General features: G+C 38.6%; 1 protein-coding gene across 5 annotated transcripts in view; it reads left to right on the forward strand.

The window, feature by feature from the left end:
* Window positions 1-26,801, forward strand: part of LOC105216288 (cyclin-dependent kinase 14) — a 224,713-nt gene that overhangs the window by 83,471 nt on the left and 114,441 nt on the right. For all 5 annotated transcript variants that reach the window (XM_011190703.3, XM_054230011.1, XM_029042886.2 and 2 more), the window contains one exon: window positions 2,319-2,396. In XM_011190703.3, coding sequence (XP_011189005.1) covers window positions 2,319-2,396 — 78 coding nt within the window. The remainder of the gene's footprint in view (window positions 1-2,318; window positions 2,397-26,801) is intronic.

Raw genomic sequence — 26,801 nt, forward strand, 5'->3', positions numbered from 1 at the left:
AATAAAGTTATGAAAATAAAATTTGGAGCATAGGATCGTATTAGGGAGGGGCACATTTGGATGTAATTTTTTTTGGAAAAGTGGGCGTGACTCCGCCCTCAAATAGGTTTTTTTGTATATAACTCGCAAACCAATAAAGCTATATAAACCAAACTTTCTGCAGTCGTGTTTTTCAGCCATTTCCTTATACAGTCTAAAAATGAAAGAAATCGGATCATAACCACGCCCACCTCCCATACAAAGGTTAGGTTGAAAATGACTAAAAGTGGGTTAACTCATTAACGAGAAACGTCAGAAACACTAAATTTTACATAAGAAATAGCAGAAGGAAGCTGCACTCAGATTTTTTTACAAAATGAAAAATGGGTGTGGCATCTCCCACTAATGGGTCAAAAACCATATTTCAGGAACTATTCGACCGATTTCAATGAAATCCGGTATATAATACTTTCTTGACACCTTGATGACACATGTGAAAAATTGATGAAATCGGTTCATAACCACGACAACTTCCCATATAACTCAATTTTGAATCCATCTGATTCCTTCACTTTATAATGTATACATAAGGAACCAATGAAGATAGCGGAATAAAACTTTACACAAATAGTACATTTCATCTCTGGCTTCAATTGTCGAAAACGGACTAAAACTTTTCAAGACCCTAGATATCGGACATGTTGAACTCAGCGCCTAAGAATAAATTTTAACCGAAAATATGGGTAAATCTCTCAGATATCTCAATTTAATTCAGAGGTAATTGTTTTCTTCTAATAGTGTGTCTCTGTTCCAAAAATTATTATATCGGATAATAACATCTCCTAGCTCCCATGTACCTAATTATAGGTTTTTAAAAAATACGGTGGGCTTTAATCTACATATATGTATTGGTTAATATGTGAGATACTATGTCTTTGCGAAATTAAGTGCTGGTGAAAATGAATGAAATCGGTTCAGGAATTACCTCAGCCCTCATACACTATATAGGACGATTTTCGTTATTCTATTAAACTTTGTGCCGAATTTATAGGTAAATTTGGGTGTTATCTTATTAAAATTTCTTCAATAAATTGCGAGAGTATAAAATGTTCGGTTGCACCCGAACTTAGCCTTTCCTTACTTGTTTATTATATTTCCTATTCTACACGCCGGCACAGCGCTGCTTAAATTTTTCTGCTGGTGGCTGTAACAGCGGGAAGGATTGATGTTATAGTGCAATTTATTTTTCACGTTCCATTGCATCTGTTGCATATCCGAAACCATCGCGTAGCCAACGAACCGCTCATGCCTGCCAGCACTCCCCGCCAACCGGCATTGGTCCACTGTTATAGCTTCATAGAATTGTATTGATTTGCACACAATTTATGCGCTCGGTTGCGGCGCTACTGTTGCCACGAAGCCAACTTTATTTAATAAATGTACAAACAATGTACAATGTTGTTGCTTTTTATGTTGGTACATATTTCTGACTTACATGCATGAGTTTGTGTTGGTGGTTTTTTAGTTGATTGATTTGATTGATTGTGTTGCATGTTTAGCATTTTGCGTGTCTACAATGTTCTTTAGCCTGCAGCAAGCACACACGCGACTCCATGCAATCATTCACATATTTCATTTGACATACATATAAACATATCTGGGCATATAAACATACATATGTATGTGTGAGCCCATGAAACCACAGCAACGCAGATATGCAATAGAAAAGCGAAAAAACTCCAACAGCCGCTAAGCAGCCTTCCAACCATTCCCGCGGCTGACACAATGTAAATATTTTGTTAAATTTTCAAAGTCGATTTGGCCGCTGTCATGTCAGCAACAACTCAAATAGCAACAATTAATATGCAGAGCTACATATACATTTATAATATGTATGGGAGAATGTGTTTCTCGATTCATATGTGTATGTTTATGTGCTTCTAAATGATTTGTGTTGTTTAATTTCGGATAAATTGGATTTTTGTTATTTCTATGGACACCATGAGCACTTAATAAAGCAGATGTGTGTTATTTTGGTGATTGGCTATACATTTTAAATACGTACATACATATGTATATATATTTTACTGAAATTTGTGAGTGTTTTTATACCAATGGGTATAATTATAATAACTTGGATGATGGATTTTGTAATTATCGTGTAAGCTATTAATTAATTAAAACGGAAATATTAACAATAAAAGCTTAAATATTCATATCTGTCTTTAAATCGCCGAATGCTGGAGAGTAGCGAATCGAACGTACTTTACCATAAATATTTTAATTATATTTGCATTATTATTATTTTCTAATTATGTGTGTATTTTATACCGTTTCAGGCGTGACAATGCGCGAAAAGAAGGGCGGCGCATTGCAGAAGCTCAAAAAGAGGCTATCGCACAGCTTTGGCAGATTAAGTAAGTAAACGTCAATATAATATAATATACATAACTTGAAAGTATGGGGCTTTCTACACGAGGGTTAACGAATTTTTTGTCAATTTATTGACACCTGATGAGCCAACGGGGGTCTAAGCGACCAGTCAAAGACACACTATCAGTAACCATTCTTTAGGCTCTATGTGTGCGGATTAACACACTTATGTAATCAACTTCGCAAGATTTTTCAACTCCTGCTTCATTCTTTTATCGAAATAATTGCACTTTCATTAGCTTTAAAGAGATGTTGCGATAAAGTTGAGAGTTAAATTGAAATACCATTACTCCAAAGAACATTTGCAACAACTTTCGTGTCGATAGAAAAAAATTTGCCCACTGTCTACAACAATAAAAACCGCAACCGAGCATTGAGTTGCATTTGCTGTTATGTCGAAAGCAATCAGAAGCTTGCACATTCACTTAAGTTAAGAGATAGCACAACTGAAAGTGGTTGGGCAAATGTATTTTTCTGTTGTTTCCTGGAAATGCACAACTACCGAAACTATATTTTCTCCTTTTTGGTTATCAAATGTAGCAACACAGCCTCAAATGCTTGCAACAACCTGCATGACTCTGTGGCTGACTAAACCTCTACGCTGGGTTGCGTCTACTTTTCAACTAAACATGCAAGGGCTGGGCTGCAGCCCGCTCTGTGAGGCTAATGCAAACTGGCGTAAAGTGGCATGCGCTACGAAAGTGGTATCGCAGTGTCAAACGTTGCCTGCACCCAAACGTTTCTGCAGACAATCGTTGCAACCAGCCGACTAGCCAATCACTTAGTGCCACTCAGGCAACCACTCTGGCCTGGCCAAGCGTGGAGCAGCAACCAACCGGTTTACCAGCATATCCAGCAACCATTTCGCTAACCGAAACCTGTGACAGCTTTCAATTGTTGCTTTGCGGCAGCATGCCCGCACACAAGCCGCATGCCACATGCCGCATGTTGCAAGCCACTTTTAATTGTCGTTTGTCAAATGCGTAGGCATTCCTGTCAATAAAATACGAATTTTTCAAATGCCTCTTAGCCGCACACACACACTCACTCTCAGACCCAGTTGTTGGGCGGATCATTTCACGTTTTGCGTCATTCACCTGTAAATGTGACACCACAGCAAAACGAGAATTCAACAGAAAAATACACAAACATAAAACATTTGAATTGCTAGCCTGCTAGTATTTCTGTTTGTAAGCGCTCGTTTTTGTGTTTTTGTTTTTTTTTTTTTTGTTTACAACAACCGTATCCGCTCAAAGTGCATTTCGAATCTGCACCGTGCAATTTGTGCTTTCTTGTCCTCCCTGCCCCCCCTGTTCGTCATTCAGTGAGTTTAACAATCAGTCTCTTTGTCACTCAGTCATTGTAACAGCATACAAATCTGATATTTGTCATCTACACAAGTCAATCACCCTCTGTGGAGCCATGCTTGCGCATAAAGCCTCCTCTCCGCCGATCGAGAGCAGCAGTGGCTCACTTGCTCGCCAATTTCCTCTCGAATTGCATAGCTGCACAATCAGTGTCAATCGCTCAATTGTTCAGGCGATCAGCCGTTTTCGCCTCTCCTCTCTGCCTCGCCACCAAATGGCAGGGTAACCACATTTTCAATACCCACGACTGCTTTGTTTCCCATTCGCGTCTACGTTTATGTCGTGGTTAACAGTTTTATTTTAATATTATTTTGCATTGTTTATATATTTTTCCTGACTCAATTTGATACCCCTATATGGTTGCCACTTATTTATAAAAAATCGGTTATAGTCGGCTGCTTACTGTATATGGTAAAGCTGTTTCGCTACGCTGTTAGTGAGTGTATTTGCTCTCGTGTACTCGCATGCAGCGTAGGTGGTGCCACATAAAGTTCCGGTGTCAGTTTAAATAACAATCAAATTACTTGTTCAATGAGTCATTTCAAATATTCATTCTTTGATATATCTAAAGCTTGAGAAAAGAATCAAAGATAAGGTATGTCGATATTGCTGCATATCTTCCTTAGCCTTATATAGCTCGAGGAAGCTACGTTGTAGTTTTTCTTTCTCCAATAATATTTTGTATTTGATCCATTGGGGAGTGATTTTTTCTATATATATTTGCATAATGTTGTTCTAACAACAATATTTTGCTGAGTTTATGCTTTTATCAGTCCTTTCCTTTCTCTTTTCAACTTCTATTGACATTAATGTCACTGCCGAATCAGAGAAAACGGACAATATACAGATAGACCAAAGATTAATCGCATGTGTTTCCCTTTTGTTGGCCTATTATTCTTGCTATTATGCTTGGAAATGTTATAGAAATAAAGGAAATAAATTTGCACACAAAAAACAACATGCCAGCTCTTCCTCAAGTGGCCTTATCACTGCGCACAGACAGCTGCAATAAATCAGTCATGCTTTGTTATGAACCTGTGTAGATATACCATATACTGGTATGTATGTATGTTATAGACTCAGCGGACTATGATAACTGATAAGAGCAAAAAATGTATATATGAACATTTATATGTATACGGTTGGTCACAAAATATTAGAAGTGAAGACATTAGAATGAGAATTTAATTTTTTTTTTTAATAATTTTTTACCTCATCCACTCTTTGATTTGGCCCGCGATTCTGTTAACTGCGAAATTGTTGAACCAACTCCACTATATGTAAAGATATGCTTTTGACATTGCCATGTAGTAGCGTGGTCCTGAGGCTGAACTAAGAAATCATTCAATTTTCATCTTAACTGACCACCATCCGTTTCGTCATCGATTAATGGACACGCTGAAAATTGCGTGGTTTCTTTTTAATAGCCTTTTCGCACAGGAGTTAGTTTTTATTTATTAATTTAGTATTTTTAATAATTAATAACCGGCATTTGCTCGAATAAGGCGCAGATTTAGATCGATATACCATACAAAATAAAAAAGCAAAAATGTATAACATCTGATCGATTATCGAGTAGTCGGTAGTGCGAAGGCAAAATGTGGTTTCTCAATTATAACCTTAATGTATCAATTAATTTGGCTGTGCGAAAAGGCTATAAGCCATTCAACTTTTTAAGGATTGCTTGTGTTAACCGTACTAACTGAAATTATATTTTCTGTTTAATCTTTTTGAGCTCTTAAATCATTAATTTTCTTTGGCCCTCGTCTTCCTTTTCCTTATAAGTTATTGCGCAATTTTCCTATATTTTCGGGGTAAATAAAGCCAACTCGTAATTAGCAATACAATTTTTTAAATATTTTCTATTTAAATTATACTTTGCTAGATAAATATTATAAAGTGTTTTTGTTTTAGTAAAACCAAGTATCTTTGAGATATATCAGCACCGGAATACCATAGTTGGAATAATTCCGTTCCTTGTGTTAATACTAACGTCATATTCTGTGTGCTGCATCATTTACCTGAGTTCCCGAGAAGTTAAACTGTCAATTCTAGTTTTATTTCTGGCACTTATATACTTTTGTACACAACTGTATTTATATGTGGTGGAGTGCATACGTGAGCGACGGCAGTGCTAAATATATGACGAATGAAAGACATTCTGTTGACATGATGGAACTATGGATTAAAATACGTTTAGCTTAGCAACATGTAAACAAAATACTAGGTAACAGTTTCTATCTTCCTCAACTAAAATGATAAGAAATCTCGTATAACTGCATTGAATAAGGTTATACGAAGCTATTTTTAGATACGCTGAAATAGATAATTCCATGCTAACTATAGTTTCAGGGTTTCTGTAAAAAATGCTTCGACAATCTGGAATTTAAGCTAAAATGATTTATGCTGAATATATGTATATGAACGTACCTATATTCTCCAATCTAAAATTATGTTAAAAAAGATATATTGATATACAAAATATTTTCTAAGTTCTCTTTACGAAATAAATTTTAATGTCGTGTTTTATTAATTATAAAGACATTTAATAATTTTGTTGGTAGATTATCAAACATTGCGAGTTTAGTTATCATAAATTATTTCCACTTTCTCAAAATTTCACTGAACTCGCGTTCATAGCATTCTAATTCTTAACCAATATAAGTATTCATTTTCCTTTTTTTTATTTTTTCGACTATTACTTTGTTGAGAAACTTATCGGTTCTGTTCTTGTCATACATTCAGTAAAGATTATCGCCTAGGCAAACACGATTTATTTTTATAAACGTGCAGTAGAAAACAACTGAAGTGACTAGCCACCAACTATCGGTTACAAAAACAATAAAATCATCAACTCTTTTAAAGTAGCGTGCTACCTATATTCCCCTGGACGCTCAACCAGTCTGGCAGTGACCCATCACACAGCAAACGAGATAATCAACTATTCCATTTGAAGTCAACAGCTGTTGCTGAAGACTGTGTGATGCCCGAGCAAAGTGCTTGTGATGTTGCTATCAATTGCTGCTGGAACTGCAAGTGAAATTGAAACTCCTCCACTTTGTTATTGTAATTACATTACAGTACTCGCGTTACTGTTGTGGTTGCTTTTTCGTTGCTGTTTCTGTGGGCTGTTGCATTTACTTTGTTCATTTGCAACGAGAAAACGACACCATAACGTGGTTGCGACAAATGCGATAAGCAGCTGAAGAAGATAATCGTGAAGTAGCAAACTGAGCTTGAGCAGACAGAGAACAGGGGAATGTGAATGCATAGAAAATTTGCAGCTGCGCTTGAAGATTGCAGATTGAAGAAATAGAAGAAGAGTGATGGAGGGAAAAAAGAGAGAAGAATGCCTCATTATGGCTGTTGGAGAGTCGTACCTGAAGGAAAAGAAGGAAGAACTTCGGTTATTTCAGAAATTTTGAAAAATAAACCTGTCAAAGGTTGTCTTTCCTGACCCAATTAGAATAGGAAAATTGCTTAGCTAGTTTTGGTTGCCGAACATTAGCTTTTCTTTTAAATCATACTAGACAATAACGCCCGATTTTCTGACAGGGTTGTGCTTCACTCCCGGCAAATGGCTTTATTTTTAGCCTGACGGAGACATATGTATATGTAACGGAGTGTAGTCTTTCGCTTCTTATCACTGCTCGTTGTAATAGCTTTGATGGGGTCGTTGAAATCGTCTCGAGATTGCTGATATGACTATCAACTGCACTGCACACAACATTGAAGGAACTCGACGTGGCAACTTCAGTAGCTGTGGCACATAAAAAACTGTAATTCAAAGCTTAAGTTGCATTCATGGTAATCGCAGTAAGAGTAAATAAAAGCAATGTCCAGTTGTGTGGCGATAACGAGGCAGCAAGGCACTTATCAGTGGCACTGCTTGTTCTAGTTACTTCGAACGTGTTTTTTGTCGTTTGGTGGTATTCGTTGTCAAACGGATGTTGCTGCCAGAAACACTTAGTCTCGTAGGACTCTATTGACAACAGGCACATCGAAGCAAAGACATGTGGAACCTGAAATCTTCTGCGTAGTTTTATTCCTATTACAAGTATGTTGCATGTTGAAGGTGTGTCAGTTTTCAATTTGTTTGCCCAGCTAATGCTGGCTTACTTCTTAGTAAGGAGTGAGTTAAAATTCTTCTGAAGGAGGTTCGTTCGAGAGCTTTAAACACTTAAAGAATGGCCAAAGTGTTTAATGTATGTATGTGATTGGCGTTGCAACCGTTTAGCCGGTTATAGCCGAATCGACGATAGTGCGCCACCTGTCTCTCTCCTTCGCAGTTCGGCGCCAGTTGGAGATCCCAAGTGTAACCAGGTCGCTCTCCACCTGGTCCCTCCAACGGAGTGGAGGCCTTCCCCTTCCTCGGCTTCCTCCGGCGGGTACTGCATCGAACACTTTCAGGGCTGGAGTGTTTTCGTCCATTCGGACAACATGACCTAGCCAGCGTAGCCGCTGTCTTTTTATTCGCTGAACTTTGTCAATGTCGTCGTATAACTCGTACAGCTCATCGTTCCATCGTCTGCGGTATTCGCCGTTGCCAATGTTCTGAGGACCATACATCTTGCGCAAAATTTTCCTCTCGAAAACTCCTAGTGTCGTCTCATCTGATGTTGACATCGTCCAAGCTTCTGCACCGTAAAGCAGGACGGGAATGATAAGCGACTTGTAGAGCTTGATTTTGGTTCGTCGAGAGAGGACTTTACTGTTCAATTGCCTACTCAGTCCAAAGTAGCACCTGTTGGCAAGAGTTATTCTGCGCTGGATTTCGAGGCTGACATTGTTCGTGTTGTTGATGCTGGTTCCCAGGTATACGAAATTATCTACGACCTCGAAGTTATGACTGTCAACAGTGACGTGGGAGCCAAGACGCGAATGCGCCGACTGTTTGTTTGATGACAGGAGATATTTCGTCTTGTCCTCATTCACCTCCAGACCCATTCGCTTCGCCTCCTTATCCATGCGGGAAAAAGCAGAACAAACGGCGCGGTTGTTGCTTCCGATGATATCAATATCATCTGCGTACGCCAGGAGCTGTACACTCTTGTAGAAGATTGTACCTTCTCGGTTTAGCTCTGCAGCTCTTATAATTTTTTCCAGCATCAGGTTAAAGAAGTCGCACGATAGTGAGTCACCTTGTCTGAAGCCTCGTTTGGTATCGAACGGCTCGGAGAGGTCCTTCCCAATCATGACGGAGCTTTTGGTGTTGCTCAACGTCAATTTACACAGCCGTATTAGTTTTGCGGGGATACCAAATTCAGACATCGCGGCGTAAAGGCAACTCCTTTTCGTGCTGTCGAAAGCAGCTTTAAAATCGACAAAAAGGTGGTGTGTGTCGATCCTCTTTTCTCGGGTCTTTTCCAAGATTTGGCGCATGGTGAATATCTGGTCAGTTGTCGATTTTCCAGGTCTAAAGCCACACTGATAAGGTCCAATCAGTTTGTTGACGGTGGGCTTTAGTCTTTCACACAATACGCTCGATAGAACCTTGTATGCGATATTTAGGAGGCTGATCCCACGGTAATTGGCGCAGATTGTGGGATCTCCCTTTTTATGGATTGGGCAGAGCACACTGAGATTCCAATCGTCAGGCATATTCTGCAAAGAAGCTGATGCATGCACCTTATCAGTTCTTCGCCGCCGTATTTGAATAGTTCTGCCGGTAATCTATCGGCCCCCGCTGCTTTGTTGTTCTTCAAGCGGGTAATTGCTATTCGAATTTCTTCATGGTCGGGTAATGGAACATCTATTCCATCGTCATCGATTGGGGGATCGGGTTCGCCATCTCCTGGTGTTGTACTCTCACTGCCATTCAGCAGTTCGGAGAAGTGTTCCCTCCATAATCCCAGTATGCCCTGGACATCGGTTACCAGATTACCACCTTGGTCTCTACATGAGGATGCTCCGGTCTTGAAACCTTCGTTAAGTCGCTTCATTTTTTCATAAAATTTTCGAGCATTTCCTCTGTCTGCCAGCTTCTCAAGCTCTTCGTACTCACGCATTTCGGCCTCTTTCTTTTTTTGTCTGCAAATGCGTCTCGCTTCCCTCTTCAGCTCTCGGTATCTATCCCATCCCGCACGTGTTGTGGTCGTTTGCAATGTTGCGAGGTAGGCAGTCTGTTTTCTCTCCGCTGCGAGACGGCACTCCTCATCGTACCAGCTTGTTTTTTGTCGTTGCCGAAAACCAATTGTTTCGGCTGCAGCGGTACGCAGTGAGTTTGAGATGCCGTTCCACAGTTCCCTTATACCGAGATGCTGATGAGTGCTCTCAGAGAGCAGGAGTGCAAGTCGAGTAGAGTATTTCGTGGCTGTCTGTTGCGATTGCAGCTTTTCGACGTCGAACCTTCCTTGTGTTTGTTGACGGGCATTCTTTGCTGCACAGAGGCGGGTGCGTATCTTCGCTGCGACCAGATAATGGTCCGAGTCTATATTTGGTCCTCGGAGCGTACGCACGTCTAAAACACAGGAGACATGTCTTCCGTCTATCACAACGTGATCGATTTGGTTCCGCGTGTTTCGATCAGGAGACAGCCAAGTAGCTTGATGTATTTTCTTATGTTGGAATCTGGTACTACAGACGACCATATTTCGGGCCCCAGCGAAGTCGATCAGCCTCAGGCCGTTTGGCGATGTTTCGTCATGGAGGCTGAATTTTCCGACTGTTGTGCCAAAGACACCTTCTTTACCCACCCTGGCGTTAAAATCACCAAGCACGACTTTTACATCGTGGCGGGGGCAGCGCTCATAGGTGCGTTCTAGGCGCTCATAGAAAGCATCTTTGGTCACATCGTCCTTCTCTTCCGTTGGGGCGTGGGCGCAAATCAGCGATATGTTGAAGAACCTCGCTTTGATGCGGATTGTGGCTAGACGTTCATCCACCGGGGTGAATGCCAGGACTCTGCGACGGAGTCTCTCTCCCACCACAAATCCAACACCAAATTTGCGCTCCTTTATATGGCCGCTGTAGTAGATGTCACAAGGACCCACCTTCTTCCGTCCTTGTCCCGTCCATCGCACTTCTTGGATGGCGGTGATGTCAGCCTTAAGTCGTATGAGGACATCAACCAGCTGGGCAGAGGCACCTTCCCAATTAAGGGTCCGGACATTCCAGGTGCATGCCCTTATATCATTATCCTTAAAACGTTTGCAGGGGTCGTCATCAAAAGGGGGGTGTCTCATCCGAGGCTTTCGTAGATTTTTCATTGGGGGGTGTTTTTATGTGGTGGGTCCCAAACCCTACGCACAACCGCATAAGCGGGCTTCGCCTTCTCACTTTAGCTCGCCTTCAAACGGATGTCTGTTGGCTACCCAGAGGATACTTGGTCTAAAACCGGAAGTAGTGAGCTGCTTGAACCATGTGGAGAAGAATCGTTTCTGGCCACTCCCAAGTGAGTGACAATCAAAAACTTTCCTCACTTGCGTGAACTTCTACACATGATCCCATCCTCCAAAGTGTTTAATACTGATACTTATTTACAACCTTTCACATATATTACATGAAAGGCTCTTGTGATGGTAGAAGTTTTGACTCATATATAGAAAACGCAACAATTGCAATTTTACAATGAAAAAAAAGGCTCCGATGATAAGATAGTAATTTTGAATAAAAGCGGTCCTTATCACGACAGCTTTACACCAAATCCAAATGAAACAGTCTTATCTAATTACATTATTCTGAAAATCTTACTAATATTAGAAGTAGCAAACTCACACTTTCATAAAAATCAATTCAAAATTACCTAGTAATAATATTTCAAGCTTCATAAACGTGTGCGATATCGAAAACTACAATATTTATGAAAATGAAATCATCTTGACCACAGATACACATAATATAAACAACCATCAAAAGCCTCTTATGTGTTGTTAACACCTCTCTTTGTCTAATTCCTATTATATAATGTACACACAAGTATCTTAAAAACTTAAAAGCGCCGACATCTGTGTGCGTTCATCAACCCGCCCGCCGTGGCAAGCATTTATTTTGTATACATTTGTTCATAAAAATTATCCAACAACATATAAGTTGTTAAATTTTATAAATATTGTACTGAATATGTTGCTGCGTTCAATGACCGCCATACAGGCAAGCGCTAAACCAATAACAATAACAAAAACAACAGCAACAACAACAACCGGGTGTAAATTGACTGAGTGCGCGCACCAAAGTATGTTGGCCAACACGTTCTACCGGATTTTACAGCGTACGTCTTGCTCTGCTCCAAGATGGTTCACTCAGCCAAATGTGTACCACATGTGTCGCATTGTGAATATGTGATGCTCTTGTGGTTTAAAGTATTTTAGTTTGAATAATTGGACGTGCTTGGAATGCCATATACACACCGCTGTCAAAGTGATTGCCGCTGAAGGCGATCGTTCTCATACGCAAAAGCTGTTGTGGAGTTTCTGTTGCACATAAAATTTGGTCTTCAGTAGCCAGTCTTGTTCAAATGAAATATTTCCGATGTTACTCTGTGAGCACATTTCTTTTTTTCTATCACCTCAGCATTTTTGCAATTTATTTGCATTGGAAAATGTAACGCTTGTATGCATGTATTGATTGCGCCGCTATTGCGTCCTCAATCGACATGGCCGCCTACAAATTTTCAAGTGCATGCACGCACACACCTTGACGTCCTCACGCCTATGCAACTGCGCGAAATTTCGTATGCGCAACGCGACATAGCGTAAAGTCAACATCCGTTTCCTGCCAATGCCACTGGCAGCTACAAAATGAAAGTAAATAAATAAAATAACAACATTTATTGTTGTGACTGCATAAATAAAAGCTTCTCCATTTGCGTTTGGCGAAAAAATTTGCATGCAATGCATCATTGCCGGCGAGCAAAATGAAGCGCTGCGAGCATTCGAGCAACCAACGACCAGCAGTTCGTCAGCTGAAACCAAATCAAGTCGAGCGACCGCGTCAAAGAGATGCAATCGCCATGACAATCACGCCACACCACAAAAATGCCGCATCTTGACAATTGTTGCCACAGCAGTTAACGTGGCAAAGTAACCAAATAAACATTTTACGGACTGCCTTGCTGTATGTATTTTGTTAAAGACATAAATCATGTATATACCAGTGTCGTCACATACATATACATACGTATGAAAGCTTTCCTTTTGTCGCTTTACTTTTTTCCATATATACTAAATAGCAAGGATGCCTTTTTTGTCGCTGGCACTTCCAATTTAATGATTGGCTTAATACAATGCAGATGCCTCCTATTCAATATCAAATAAAATTAGCGACCACAGCCAGAGATCTATAGTTGCGTCAAGCCTAAGTCTGTAATGATCGAGCGTTCTAGAAGTTTTTTCCATTAACATGAACGTTTGATGAGCGTTTTTACACAGCCAAATTAATTGATCAATCAAAATTTTTATTGAGAAACCCTTTTTTGCCTGTTACACTGACGGCTTCTTCATAACCGATCAGCTGTTATACATTTTGATTTTGGCTTTTCATAAGAGGTTGGTAAGTTGCATCAGCTGATTGAAATTTTTAGCAGCGACATCTACCGTAGCTTTTTTTATCAAAAAATACAGCCAATCGCAGACAAAGCAGGTATGTCGTATGTTTTTGTCGCAGAGTTGCATTTGATTTTCAAGTTGATTTAAATTCAATTTAAAATAAATGGAGATTTTAAGCTTAAAATATAATTTTTACGATGTTCCTGACACATTTTCCGTGGGCCATTTATACCAGAGAATTTTTAAAATCTCCGGATACTTCTTTTTCGTTGGCACTATCATTTGCGCAGTCACTCCAGTTGTACATCCCTATGCATTTGTCCCATTATGCATGGGTCCCGAATGTACGGATCTTCCATTCGGACGCCTAAACAGCGAATTCGTTGAATTTTTATACGAACAGCGAATCCGTTGAATTTTTATACGCTTTACTATATCCAGGTCGTGATAAATCTCACACAGTTCATTGGATCCACCTTCTTCGGTACTCCATGCTCACACGGATGGCTCCAAAGATCTTGCGGATCTCGAATACTCCAAGTACTCGTCTCGACTTGTCATTTTCCACGTTTAGACGGGAATAATGAGAGATCTGTAGAGCGTAATTTGTGTTCATCGAGAGAGGTATCTGCTTCTCAATTGGTATGGACGTGTATGCTCACGGTATGATTAAATTATATCAAAATTTCATACCATACCGTAAACACAATGATGTCCCATGTAACAAAACAAAAAATTTCCTATTTATTGCTTCATATTTCACCATTCGCTGAATTTATGACTCTCGCGTTATTCAAATGTCAAGCGGTGAAAAGTGACAGATACTTATATGAATATTAAAAATTGTATTGCTTTAATTGCGTATACATAATTTTATTTTATTTTATTTTTTTTGTTGTTTATTTCACAATAGTTGCTTTTATTAATTGCCTTAATTAATTTATATAATGAAGTAATTAATTTGTGCAATTATGTTATAATCATCCGCATCTAGCATGCATATATGAATCAGATGACATGCATATATGAATGGTGACAGCTACGTCGCGTTGGATGCAATTTCATAGCAATTTGTAAGAGTCAATCAAAATGGTGTTACAGGAAGAATCATATTCGAGCGCCAAAAAGCACCACCGTCACCAGCGAGCTACTACTTCTTCAAGATTTTATATTCTATATTCTTTACGTAAAACCAACCGACACATAAAATGACGAATAGTCTGTTTTAGGACTCATTCAGAAAGCATTAATATATATCCAATGAAAACAGTAGCAACTCTTCTTTCTTTAAGATGAGGATCTCAGAATCTAATGAACAATCTGGAAGACAAATATAAAGTCAGAAGATTTGAAAATCCACATAATATAACCGTGAAAATCTGATGTTATCAGAATTTTGTTTTGAATGAAAAGATAATTAAATGAATGGTTTCATATTTCACTCGAATGGTAGTCAAACAACAATTCAAAAAAGTATGTTTGTGTTTTCACATCCAGTCCACAGGTCTTAAAAGTGCTTCACTACCGGCAATTGCATTTTTCTATGCTCACCAGCAGCCTGCGCTTAACCAAAACAAATGGAGATTGCATCAGCCAAACAACGGCTGGTTGTATGCTCCAAGTGCATTCACAGGATACTATCTGCTGCCCATTGTCATTTGCAGTGTTTTGCCGGTTGCCTTCCATCGTTGTTTGCGTAGCTTTACCCCGAGCGAATAGTGTGAAAATTATGACTTTGACTTGCAGTTGACACTCATATTTCGCTTCCTTAAATACTTTTTGTTTTCTGACACCGAACAGGCGCTGTCATGCAATGTGCACCACATCATATTTTCCTCTTGCCACTCTGTGCTTATGATAGCTATAAACATTTCACTTTTTATTATGTTGCACCTTGCCGACACGAAATCTCAAACGACCCATTCGCCCTGATTATATCTATGTGGAACTTAGAAGTACACTCAAATACGGAGTTTTGCAAACTGGCAGTTGCCTTGTAGCAAAGTATTCATCAGGCATTGTGTGGATGTGTGAAAACAACCGGTTCAAGGTGTTGTCGCTGGCGCCTTTGCAGGATATACTTTCTTGTTTCACTGTGTTCTTCCTCTGTGTAGAACTTTTCTTATGCTTTTCTCACACTCTCGCTTATCTCTCACGCCACGCTCGCTCGGTCCTGCTTCGCCCGTTTCGCGGCTTTCCGTTTCCTGCATGTGCTTGTTCTTTATGCTTTGCGGCACTTCCGTCAGGTTGCTACATGATTTGTGTCAAGCCACCTGGTTGCATGTCTCCCATTCTACATCGTTAGTTCGCTGGTCGTGTCATTACGAATATGGTGGTCAGTATATTGTACACTGAGACAAATCGGTTCAATGTGGTAAGACGGACTTTGAGTGGTTATCGTTCACTAGTGCACTGAACATTATTTCACTATTTGTTGCTAGGATATATTTTTTCGCTTTCTGGGATATTTATAGGCAGAATCAATCGATGTCATACACACTCTTTATAATATTTTTGGATATCAATTTGAATAGAGAGAATGAATTAGTCGCAAATCTCATTTTATCTTACAAGATTGATGAACAAGGATAAAAATTTGATTTCCCCACTAACAAGTTCCTATTAGTTTTCAAGTTCCTTATTAATCCTACAGGTTTTTTAAATATTTTTCCTTTCTGTAATTTACGCAAACTTGAAAGTTACTTGTGTAGTCCTTGAGAAGAGCCTCAGAATGCCATTATATACTTATATTTCTCTAATCAACTAACGAGCAAAATTTTGATAGCAAGCAGCCTGCTTAAATTACTTTTTGCACGAAACAGTCTGTAATTTAAATCCACAATCCATTCACAGTGTATAATTTAGTCACTCTGATTACCCTGAGAAGCATAAGACGATGCCGCCGAACCATCTGGTGCACCTACACTTGCTTCTTGTCTGCCGCCTAGAGCATGAACCTGTTTAGCACATTGAAATATCCCCGATATGTGTGTGTATGTGCGTCTTTCCGGTATCCTGCGATGAGCACAACCTCCAGTCCGCTGCACAGCCTGTCACCTCGAACGTCGTGTCTGTACTTACCGCAGTCATGCAGCATGCATTCCGTTGCATCTGAATGGCCATCTTAATGATGCTCAGCATACCGCTCACGTCGCTGAAGTCCACGACACACAATGTGGCTGCCTACCTAGATAGCTTCTGCGTTATTATTATTATTATTATACAGGAAATGTTGTTGCTGTGTCTTGAAATATCGCACTTGCACTGTGCACCGTTTCTTTTATGGCCTCTATAATGGTCCACCCTCAGCGGCGATGTTTTTGCTTGCCATCAGCGTCATTCTAAGGTGGGCATAAACACATTTTCCTGAAGTACGTGACACCTGCACCCTTACGGGATGCGCGCCTCAGCAGGTTGCAACAGCTTGAAACCATTTAACGGCGCCTTAGTCGTTTAAATGTCCCTCCATTTTCTTATCAAGTTGGCTTCTTTCTTATATACACGAGTATTTACTTTTAGTATTTGCCTTTCTTGTCATTTAAGAGTGCTGTCTTTCATGCTTGCACGAAAATTTGAGACGTCTCCACCGGCTGCCACACACATTAAGTTGTATTTTTCCGCTTTGGTGCAGGCCACAGCCGTTAGCACTTTCAAGCCTATTTATTTCGCTATTTATGTTGGGCGCGCGGCATTGGCAGTCCATTTGGCTATCATCAGCATAATTCCCAACTTAATCATCACTTACCGACTGCAACTGCATCTTCGTTAGCCGCTTTTTGCACTCTTAGCGCTTTATTTATATTTCTATTATGCCCTTGTTGTTGGGCTCATTTTCCCTTTCCGTGGTCTTTTGTGAAATTAATTTTCAGCTTGACATTTGTCGCTCCATACACGGATTATATGTCGGCAAAATGGAGTTGCTGATGAGCAGCGGACGACTTAGCAAATAAACAAATTCTCACAAACACACACACGGCAAGAGTTGCTTCTTGGCTCCAGTGTTGTCAGTGGTTGCATTCGTTGTTTGGGCGGATTGCACTTAATTGCTCGTCAACCCACAAAGCGCTGAGCTTGCAACCATTCACAGCATGCCTGGCCGAGTATCTGCTCTCAAGTTGCTCGCTTTTGGCCTGAAGTACCGTTTTTTAGGCGTTTAAGCATTACAATGCCACCGCCTTGCACTCGTCCGCCCTCGGGTGCTGTTGTTCGTATTTATTTACGAGTGTAGTCTAAGTATTATTTGCTTGCCTGCGGCTTCATTTCGCCTTGAATTTGCTTTTCTCTTACTTCTAACTTATTTATTTACTTAGACACAGACATGGACACCGTTGCACCCACAAACAGACTCGTATACACTCCATAAACAATTGTCTTGTCGTTTATTTTATCTTCGTTGTCTTTGTATTGTTTTAGTTCTTCTACGAATCTTTGTCGCCTGCCCGCCTTTTCATTAAGCGGAGTAAAAGTTTTGTTTTGGAATTAACTAGCACTTGTCGCAAATCTACACTTTAGCTAAGCAACTCGAAATCGCCGATCCCTGCTGGGAATTTACTCATTAAAGATGCGGTAAAATTGAGAATCCCAACGCGTGTGTCGTGTAAATTTCCTGTGAACTGATTTGAGGGAAAGTTTAAGAAGTAAAAATGTGAAGTTCTCTCATGGAGTGTTGGCAAATTGTTGATATACGGTAGTTCTTATATAAAATTTACTGTTGAACGCTCTATAATGAATCATTGTTATCGACAAAGCTTCTGGAAAATAATTTCTAACCTGTCTTGTAAAAAATTATTTGATTCATAGCAATTATTGTGGATCTCTAAAATGTTGAGACACCGGTTAGCAACAATGATAGTGCGGAATTGAATATAGACTTACCTGTATCAAGAAGAGCTCGTGGCTCCTTGATAAATCCAACATATACATTACATATACAAAAGAGAAATGTATTTTTTAAAAGCAAGAGTTAGATGAATATGATGAAAATGTCGCAAAATAGGTGATGTGTATGGGTATATATTAAATAAGGTGTGTACTGTAAAGAAACATTTTATATTCTCGCTTGAAGATCTTTAGAATATTTATTATATTAATATAAAATATTACTTAAGAGGAGAGAGTACTTCATGATCCGAAATATATTAAAATATAGACGCTTACAACCTTAGGCTAACTTATGCCATAAGGGCACAAAAAATAATCAGCTTAGCAAAAAATCATTGAATCAATAAGAATTTGCGAATATTTGCGAGTTATTTACTCTATAAGAATCTGTTATTTTGTAAAAAAGAATTTTACTGGGTTCAAAAAGTTATTAGCTCTATAATAACAACATTCAACGAATATTCGAAATACCCCACTTTTCCTACATAGACAGCACCGCACATGGTAGCTCTAATACTGCGCGCCCTTGACAGCAAGTGTTTGCGCCTGCGGCGAGTGTAAGTCCAATTGTAAATCTGCAACCATCCGTTTATCTGCGCGTCTAATTCCATCTTCAACAATACTTCATTCGCTACTTGCCGTGATGCGCTTGCAAACGTCTTGTGCTGGTGATTATTTTATGGGCATTCTCGCAGGCGCTCGAGACATGCTCGAGACTCGACTGAGATGAAGAAGTAGAGGGAGCGCTATGAACGCATTTAGTTGTTGCTGTTAATATTGCCGTTATTTGTGCTGTTCCTGCACGCTGGTCATTTTATGTTTGCCTTGCTGCGGCGGAGAGTACATAAATACAAATCTTTGTTATGAGTAACAATTCAACGATTTTGCTTTTACAAGTGTGCAGTTTGGAGTTTGCATTCGCTTGGTCGCTCGGTTGGACGCCACATTTACCGCCCAGCAACACTTCCCCGCTTGACTTTCATTTCATTTTGGTGAATGGCGCTGTTGTCGTTTATTTGGTCACTTGCCTCGCCTTGGTTATTATTTCGTTTGGTTTTGTGCACTTAGCTCGGTTTCATTTCGTCTCCTACATTGTTTGCCCGACACGATCTGTGAAGCGTACTCAACGTCGCGTCCGGAGACGGATTAAGTTTCTGTGCCTTCTTTTTACATTTGCATTGTTTTCTTTTTGCCTGCAGCATCTTAAAGTTTCCTTGCCAACGGCAGTGTAGCTTATACAATTTGCCTTTTCTGTTTTTTCTGTTGTTTCTCCTTTTCATTTTTATTTTGTGATGTATCGGTTAGTCGTCGCCTGTGTCGCTTGACTACTTGGGCGTGCTAAAGCAAACTCGCAGTCGTGCGCACAGACGGATTACAACTTCAGCAGGTCCACAGTTGCAATTGCGTTTTGAAGAAATTACTCATACGTCTCCATTCCTTTGCTGGCTTTTTATAGTCTGTTGCATTGTTTCCACTTTTTACAATGCCGCAAGCATTTAAATCCACTGTTGCATTAGTCATTTACATTGCAAAGTTTGTTGTCTTAAATCAGTTCCGCGCTTTCACCACAGTTATATTACTGTTCTTCTATTTTTGCGTCTGATTCCTGATGTCTTATTTTTGGTGTCTCCGTGGCTTTGTATCTCATCTAACCTTTTGTTGGCATATTCCGCTTGAATTAAGTTAAGTTTATACATAAAACCTAATTACTGTAGCCATTGTTTCAATTGAGATTTTTTTGATTTAATTGCCTTTAAACAATAACTTATGCTGTCAAGCTAATTTTCAGCCGAACAATGAGGTATTTTTGTAATTATTAGATACTATTATTATACTATTGTTGAGTTATTAGTAAGTGATTGTTGTGTTTGCTTTGTGAGCTTTGGAAATATATCCCGGCTACCAATCAATATTTTTATACTCTCGAAACAAAAGTTGCTAATCTGAACGAGTTAAATATAGCGTTATATGTACTATATATATCAAAATAATCAGAGTGTCGAGACTAGTCAAAATCCGAATGTCTGTCTCTCCGCCCGTCCGTCTATTAAAGCCTGTAGCCGGTACTGCGTAATTGACCCGGATTTTATCCGGTAAAGGGCTGTCCTTTCGGCATTCTGAACCTATTTGGATCAGTAAGTTATTATTATCCTCAGACTATACGACCTTCTCATGATATGTAGCGTTTCCATTATCAGCAATGTTTTAGTTAACTCAGTTTTGAAACAAAAATTCGAACTTTAAATCAATTTCCATCGCCATCAGTTACGTTCTATTTTTCTAGCATTTTGTAGTATTTAAAATTTCCCGTTGTATGTACATTTAAATTAATGACTTTTTTACATTTTTGTAATACCCGGTTTTACTTACAAATGCATTGCACACAGCAAGCAACTGAAAAGTAATAAATAAGTCAAGAATTTTTTTCCCAGAGCTCACTCAAGTGCTTTCCAATTTATTTATTACTTTCGCCGCTGCAAGGACTCCCACAGCAACAGTCTGCAAGTGCAATCAAGAAGTTGCGATTTGCTACGAACAGCAAAAGCGTAATTTATTATGCTGGTCACAGCAACAGCAGCAGCTTCCGTTTCCAATGAATCATAAAAGGCGCTAAAAAAATCGTCATGCCATCGGGACCAATACAGGAAACAGTCGATACGCCACACACACTAAATAACAAAAAAGGAACCGAAGTACATCATATCAATTGATTTGCATTCGCCAGTCCGAATCACAGCCAGCCATTGCTTGGAGAAAATATTTAATTTTTTCTCTGCAACCAAATGCAATGTGCCACAAGCACGGACTGCATTCCTTCTATCAGCGCCAATACAGTGCAGCGTATTCAAATATTCAAAGCAATCATTCACAGCTCTTGCCACCTCGTGTTACGGCGGCGGTCGCGGTCATCAGCGCCCCTCAATCAACTTCAGCGATGCGCGTATTCCATTAGCACTTTGGCAAATAAATAAATAAATGAATGAATGTCTCGAAGCTGTTGCATCTCGGCAGCATAGTGTTGGCCTTCTCTGAACGGAAGCAACCGGCAAACGCCGATAGTGATAGCGCAGCTCTCGATTGACTGCTGTTTGACTGTGCTAGTGGACGCTGTTGCATGCCACACACCTGATGGTTTGCGTTGCCTTCCGCACTGATTGCACGGCTCTTCGGTGCGCTCGTGTCTATTTGCGGTGGCGGTGTGAATGCAACGCATCGCTGCGGTTTGCGGTTATCAGCAGCAGAATGTGGATATTCCTTTTGTTATTTGCATTTCATCTCCGTTTTATTTTCACTTGTGCTCTGCTAGCTGCCGGATGATATGCGCAGAACGTGTTTGCCTGCGGCTAATAGTGGTCTTGCAAGGTATTTGACGCCGTCTCCATAGATTCAGTTTACCTTTGCTTGCAGGCAATCATTGCATCTGTGTGGCTGTGATGAAGATTTGTCTTGTTCTGGCATCTTTGTAGTGACACTAATTGTATCTCCTAATGATAAACATCTTCAGAATTGTATTGGAAACAAAAATACTCTTTGGTATTGAATTCTCAATTTTCAAACGGATTTTAATATAGATACGCCTGTTATTTAAGATGTTTCCTAAAGACGTTCTATTGCACTTTCCTGACCGATTCACTGAACGTTTCCTTATTTCCCATTATTATTATTATTACAGTATACTCTCGAAAAGTAAATTCTCAGAAAGTAAATAATCGCGGAAAAGTTAATCACCTTTAAGATTACACATGCACCTCGAAAAAGTAAATTTTTTAATTTACTTTTCAGAGAGTGTGATAAAAACTTCGAAACGAAGCAAGCAGCGTTTTTTACGATGTTGCAAAAACACTTACTCTATTGTTTATCGCGTCTCTCCTACTTGATCAACTGGTTTAAAAATGAAAACGATGCAAATCAGGTGTCAGACTTTTTGAATTGTCGTACAAAAATGGTCAGAAAATATATTGCAAAAGAAAAAAAAAAACAAAAGAATATTCAAGATTTTTTCTCTTCATAGTAAATACATATGTATGTATGTAAATGTTAATATGTTTTTCATGTAAATCCGTATGTTTTATTGAAGCAAATAAATGAATGAATTTTTTAAGTTTAAAAATGCATTTAATATTATAAAAACAGATAATTTATGTATATATTTGGAAAAGTAAATTATTCGAAAAAGTAAATTACCCAAAATACCAATCGATTTACTTTTCGAGAGTATACTGTATTATATATTTATTGTTATTATTATTATTATTCCACAATATCATGAGTGATATTCGAATTGCTAACAAATTCGTGTAGATTTTTCCTGTCCTCAATTCAAAGAAATCAGCGAGATTTAAGTTTTTTTCTCAAAAATAAACTTTAAAGTATACAAAGTTTTCTGAAATTTCGATTTACTGAAACGTTCGAAAAAAATTGCGGTCCTTGTCATACATATGTAAAGGGTGATCCAAATAGAGGTACTTTTTCAAATCGCTTTTTTCTTGACAGATCACTCGCGAGTCATGTCAAGCTGTTATATTATTTTTATTGTTGTTGTTTAGCATTTCATCACGGAAAGACCTACGACTGAACAGCGTTTACAAACTGTTCAACTTTATTAAAATTCACGTTCTGTAAAGAATGTGTATTGGGGGTTTCGCTCAACTTATGATTTACATAATCGGCCTTCTGAGCGTATTCATTATTGGATAATATTCGACCGAATTGACCACGCCCAGCCTGCAGTGAAGAAAATATAGCAGCCCTAGCTGAGGGTGTACTCGGAGACCATGGATAGTCGGATTCGGCGCCATGCGCAACAACTCGAACTGACGTGTGAAACGGCGCATTTTAAGCAAGAACTGAAGCCGCTCGATTTTCTCAAATTGTCGCATTTGGAATGAAGAGCAACCTGAAGAGTTCAAAAGTTACCATTTCGTCCAGAAAAAAATAAAGATTTGGTGTGGTTTGTGTACGGTGCAATCATAGGTCCGTATTTCTTCGAAAATTAAGCTCTGATCTCGGCGTCATTTGTTTTCAACAAGACGGCGCCACTTCCCACACATCGCATCAATCAATGTATTTATTGAGAGAACACTTCGGTGAGCCGATAAATAATTTCACGTTTTGGACCCGTCGATTTGCCATCTTTAAACCTTTAAAAAATAAATTCCAAAAATAATAAAAAAATATTATTTCGAGTGATTGTTGTTGTTCAATTTATTAATTAAGCCGAAATATGTTTTCATGGTTTTGTTACTACTCTAACGACTTATTTCTGTGCGCTAAAGTTTTCTTTGGCTTCGCTACCCAAACTCCTGCAGCGGACTTTGCTGCTCGTATGCAAAAACAAGTTTTTCTCAGCACCGATGAAGTCATACATTGTTTACAAACTCTATGTGGTCGGAGTGAAGCTAAAAAGTCGCTGCTACTGGGGAGTTCAAAAAATAAAATGAAAAATATTCAATAAAAGCTCGGAGCATGCAAACATACGGTCCGATTTCATTTGCAAAGCTCTGTAACTACCTACATTTGCTTTATGATTTCCGTGACAGATCTACATATATATATATATACGCTGCATGCGTGTGTATCCTCGTAAATACTACCACGTATTCATATTCTTGAGAGTAGAACAAATATTTTATGCACTTTTATATGCTTTTGTTGATATGTATATATACATATGTATTACATGAAACCACACATTTGTTCGCCACATTTCGCATACAACCGAGTGACAGCTGAGCCAGCGGAGACGTGAGCAAGAGCAAAAAATAGATACTTATCACTCTGCGCAGACAGAAGAGGTTGTTTGTCAGTTGGATTGCTTACAACCTGACTGTCAGTCAGTCAGTCATAGAGCCTTGTGGCCTCGCAGCTTTTCTGCTCAAGCCTGCTGGCTGTTCAGTTCAGACTCCCTGCTATCGACTCGAATTGCCTGGCTGTGGTTTCCCCGAGGTCTTCTCTCTGTGTGTACACGGGAATGCGGTGTATTCCTTGGTGTCGTCCGTCCGTAGGTAGTAAATCATTGTCAGCCACTGGTTGGTTGGTTGGTTACACGCAAAGTGGCAGAACTTTCATTTTTCACACATGACATGCAACAAAAACATTTGTAGCAAACAAATACAGCAAATCGCGTACGAACATAATTCTAATTTTCGCTCTCTCAATGCATAAACATGTGTATGTGCAGATGCGTTAATTTATATATATGTTTTTTAACGAATCGTTTGTTGTTGTACACAGCATTCTTACAAGATCTTTCACTTGCGGCTATTCAAAAGACAAGTAGCTGAATTCATTAGAGCAATTTGTTGTGGAAATCTGTGCAGAAGAACGTGCCTAATGGTTTGTTGAATCGGTAGCATCCCCGAGGTTATGGGTTTGTGGATTCAGTCGGCTTAAGACTTGTAAAGAATTACATTTAATATTTGTGCGGATAATATAATAAGTAATTTATGCTTAATAGGCATATAAATTAATCTCTGTTTTTAAATTAATATTTTTTTTTATTATATTTTAACATTTAATAGATTTGTTTACAAGCCATCCATTAGTTTTGAGGTGAAAAATACTATTTACATTTAATAACGAATGAAATGTTCAAGAACATAAGATGAGTGTCTTTTCAAAAGAGGATATTTTTATTTGGATTTCTGGGTTCTAAAAGCGCGGAAGAGAATTACAAGAGACTGGATAGTATTCAAACATTGAAGATAATTTTTCTCTTTAAGAAACTGGTTCCTGGTTCAACGATTGTCGAATTGAAGGCCAATGAAAACTGTGGATTTGAATCTGGTACAGAATAACCTATATTATTATTAATAAATGGGTAAACGACCTCCTTTGACTTGAGATAAATTGGATGTTATACAACGTCAGCTGAAAGAATGCAAGAAAGATATTTCAAATTTATTCAAGAAATAGTTATAAAAAGATAGGAATTGGCAATCCAAACTGCAACCCTGAAAGACAGAATACTGAAATTGAATATGTATGGATTGCAAATGGGGGGATATTTACAACACATATATTTTATCATAAAACTACAAAAAGTACACAAAGAAAGTTCTACAAAATTGTTCAAAATTGTATTAGTATTGGTACTATATCAAAATGTATTTATCCTACATTGCTATAAATAACTAATGTCTTATTTTTTTTATCTTTTTAGGTAAGTTTAAAAGATGAGACCACCTACGGAACCCATATTGACAAGTATTTTCTTATATTATTTATGGCATATATGTATATGAATTTTTGATAATTTAAATTTTTGTTTTAAACATCAAAATGTTATTTTTCTTTATGTTCATAACCTTTCCACAATGAAGGAACAAGTTTAGGTCATTATAAATTGCTTACGCTCATCTAGAAGTTACTTTGATATTCAGCATTTTTGAAACCTAATATCTTGTAGTAATGGTCCGAATAACAACGCAACTAACGCTCTGCATAGCATGCAACAACAACGCAAATGTTTTTACAGACATTTGTATAGATGTGTTCACTCACATATCTATGTACATAGAAGAAACAAGGAACCTTTCCCACCCCGCGCCATTTACCTGGTTAATGGTATGATTTTTGGTTAGTTTGTGTGCTTGGCAAATTAGGGTCGCCTGGTGTACATATGTATGAACATTTCCCCATTCGGGTTAAGTGTGTGGGATTGTTGTTGGAGTAGGACTATAGAGCACCAAGGTTATTTGAGGTTATGACGAACAATACACCAAAGCAGAGAATTGAGTTTCACTAGTAGAAATTATAATGAGATGCTTTCGTTTTTTTTTAAGCAAAAGGTGTTTATCAAATATTACTAGTAAACCCAACAGTAAACATTTATGAAATCAAACTTTATCAAAGTAGACATACAAATTGCGGAATATATGAAAGAATACAGGTGTTATATTCTGCTTTTCATACACTTTTCAAAATATGTACTGTCACAGATTTTAGGCGAAATTTATATAAACGCTGGAGTAGACCGCTTAGATTCGCATTCAATTCCACTTTTTAGTGCAGCATAAAAAATCCTGTAATATGTACCGTCTATGACGAGGTTATGAAGGGACTCAAATATATACATTTTGGATTGAACCGTTTTCCAATTCCGTATCTCTTAGGTTCCTATGAAGTGCTCAATTTTAACATCATACATCAATAGCTTTGTACTGAGTCAACTAACAAGGACTTAAAATTTTTATTCTTTGTGAATATTTTTGTGCGCCAATTTATAACGCAACACCTCTTTTTTGTTGTCATCCATTTAAATGGCCTCCAGGTATCTGTCACCACAAACATTGTATATTGATTAATGGATTGGGTAGGTCTTTCGGTTCAGTAGTCGCTTGTTCGTCTCCAGAGCATGTCAAGAACGTGAAATTGCATTCTTTCTCAGTAACACAAAACGAATGTCTTTTACATTTATATGTTTAAATTCTAGTAATTTTCACACTCAAGTTGGCAGTATCATTGCTATTTTGTTTTACTTGTTCAAGTGAAATAATGACTTTTCACTTGTCAAGGTGCCCACTACCCAGTTCAACAATTCTATACTGCTATTTGTTCCATCAAATAGTCGGCAACGGACTTTATGTGGAAATTTAATAAATAACAAGTTACATCAGAACTCGATAACAAATAGAATACGTATGTAAATTCTACA

Source organism: Zeugodacus cucurbitae, chromosome 4 (genome assembly GCF_028554725.1).
Source record: "Zeugodacus cucurbitae isolate PBARC_wt_2022May chromosome 4, idZeuCucr1.2, whole genome shotgun sequence".
NCBI classification, from domain to species: Eukaryota; Metazoa; Arthropoda; class Insecta; order Diptera; family Tephritidae; genus Zeugodacus; species Zeugodacus cucurbitae.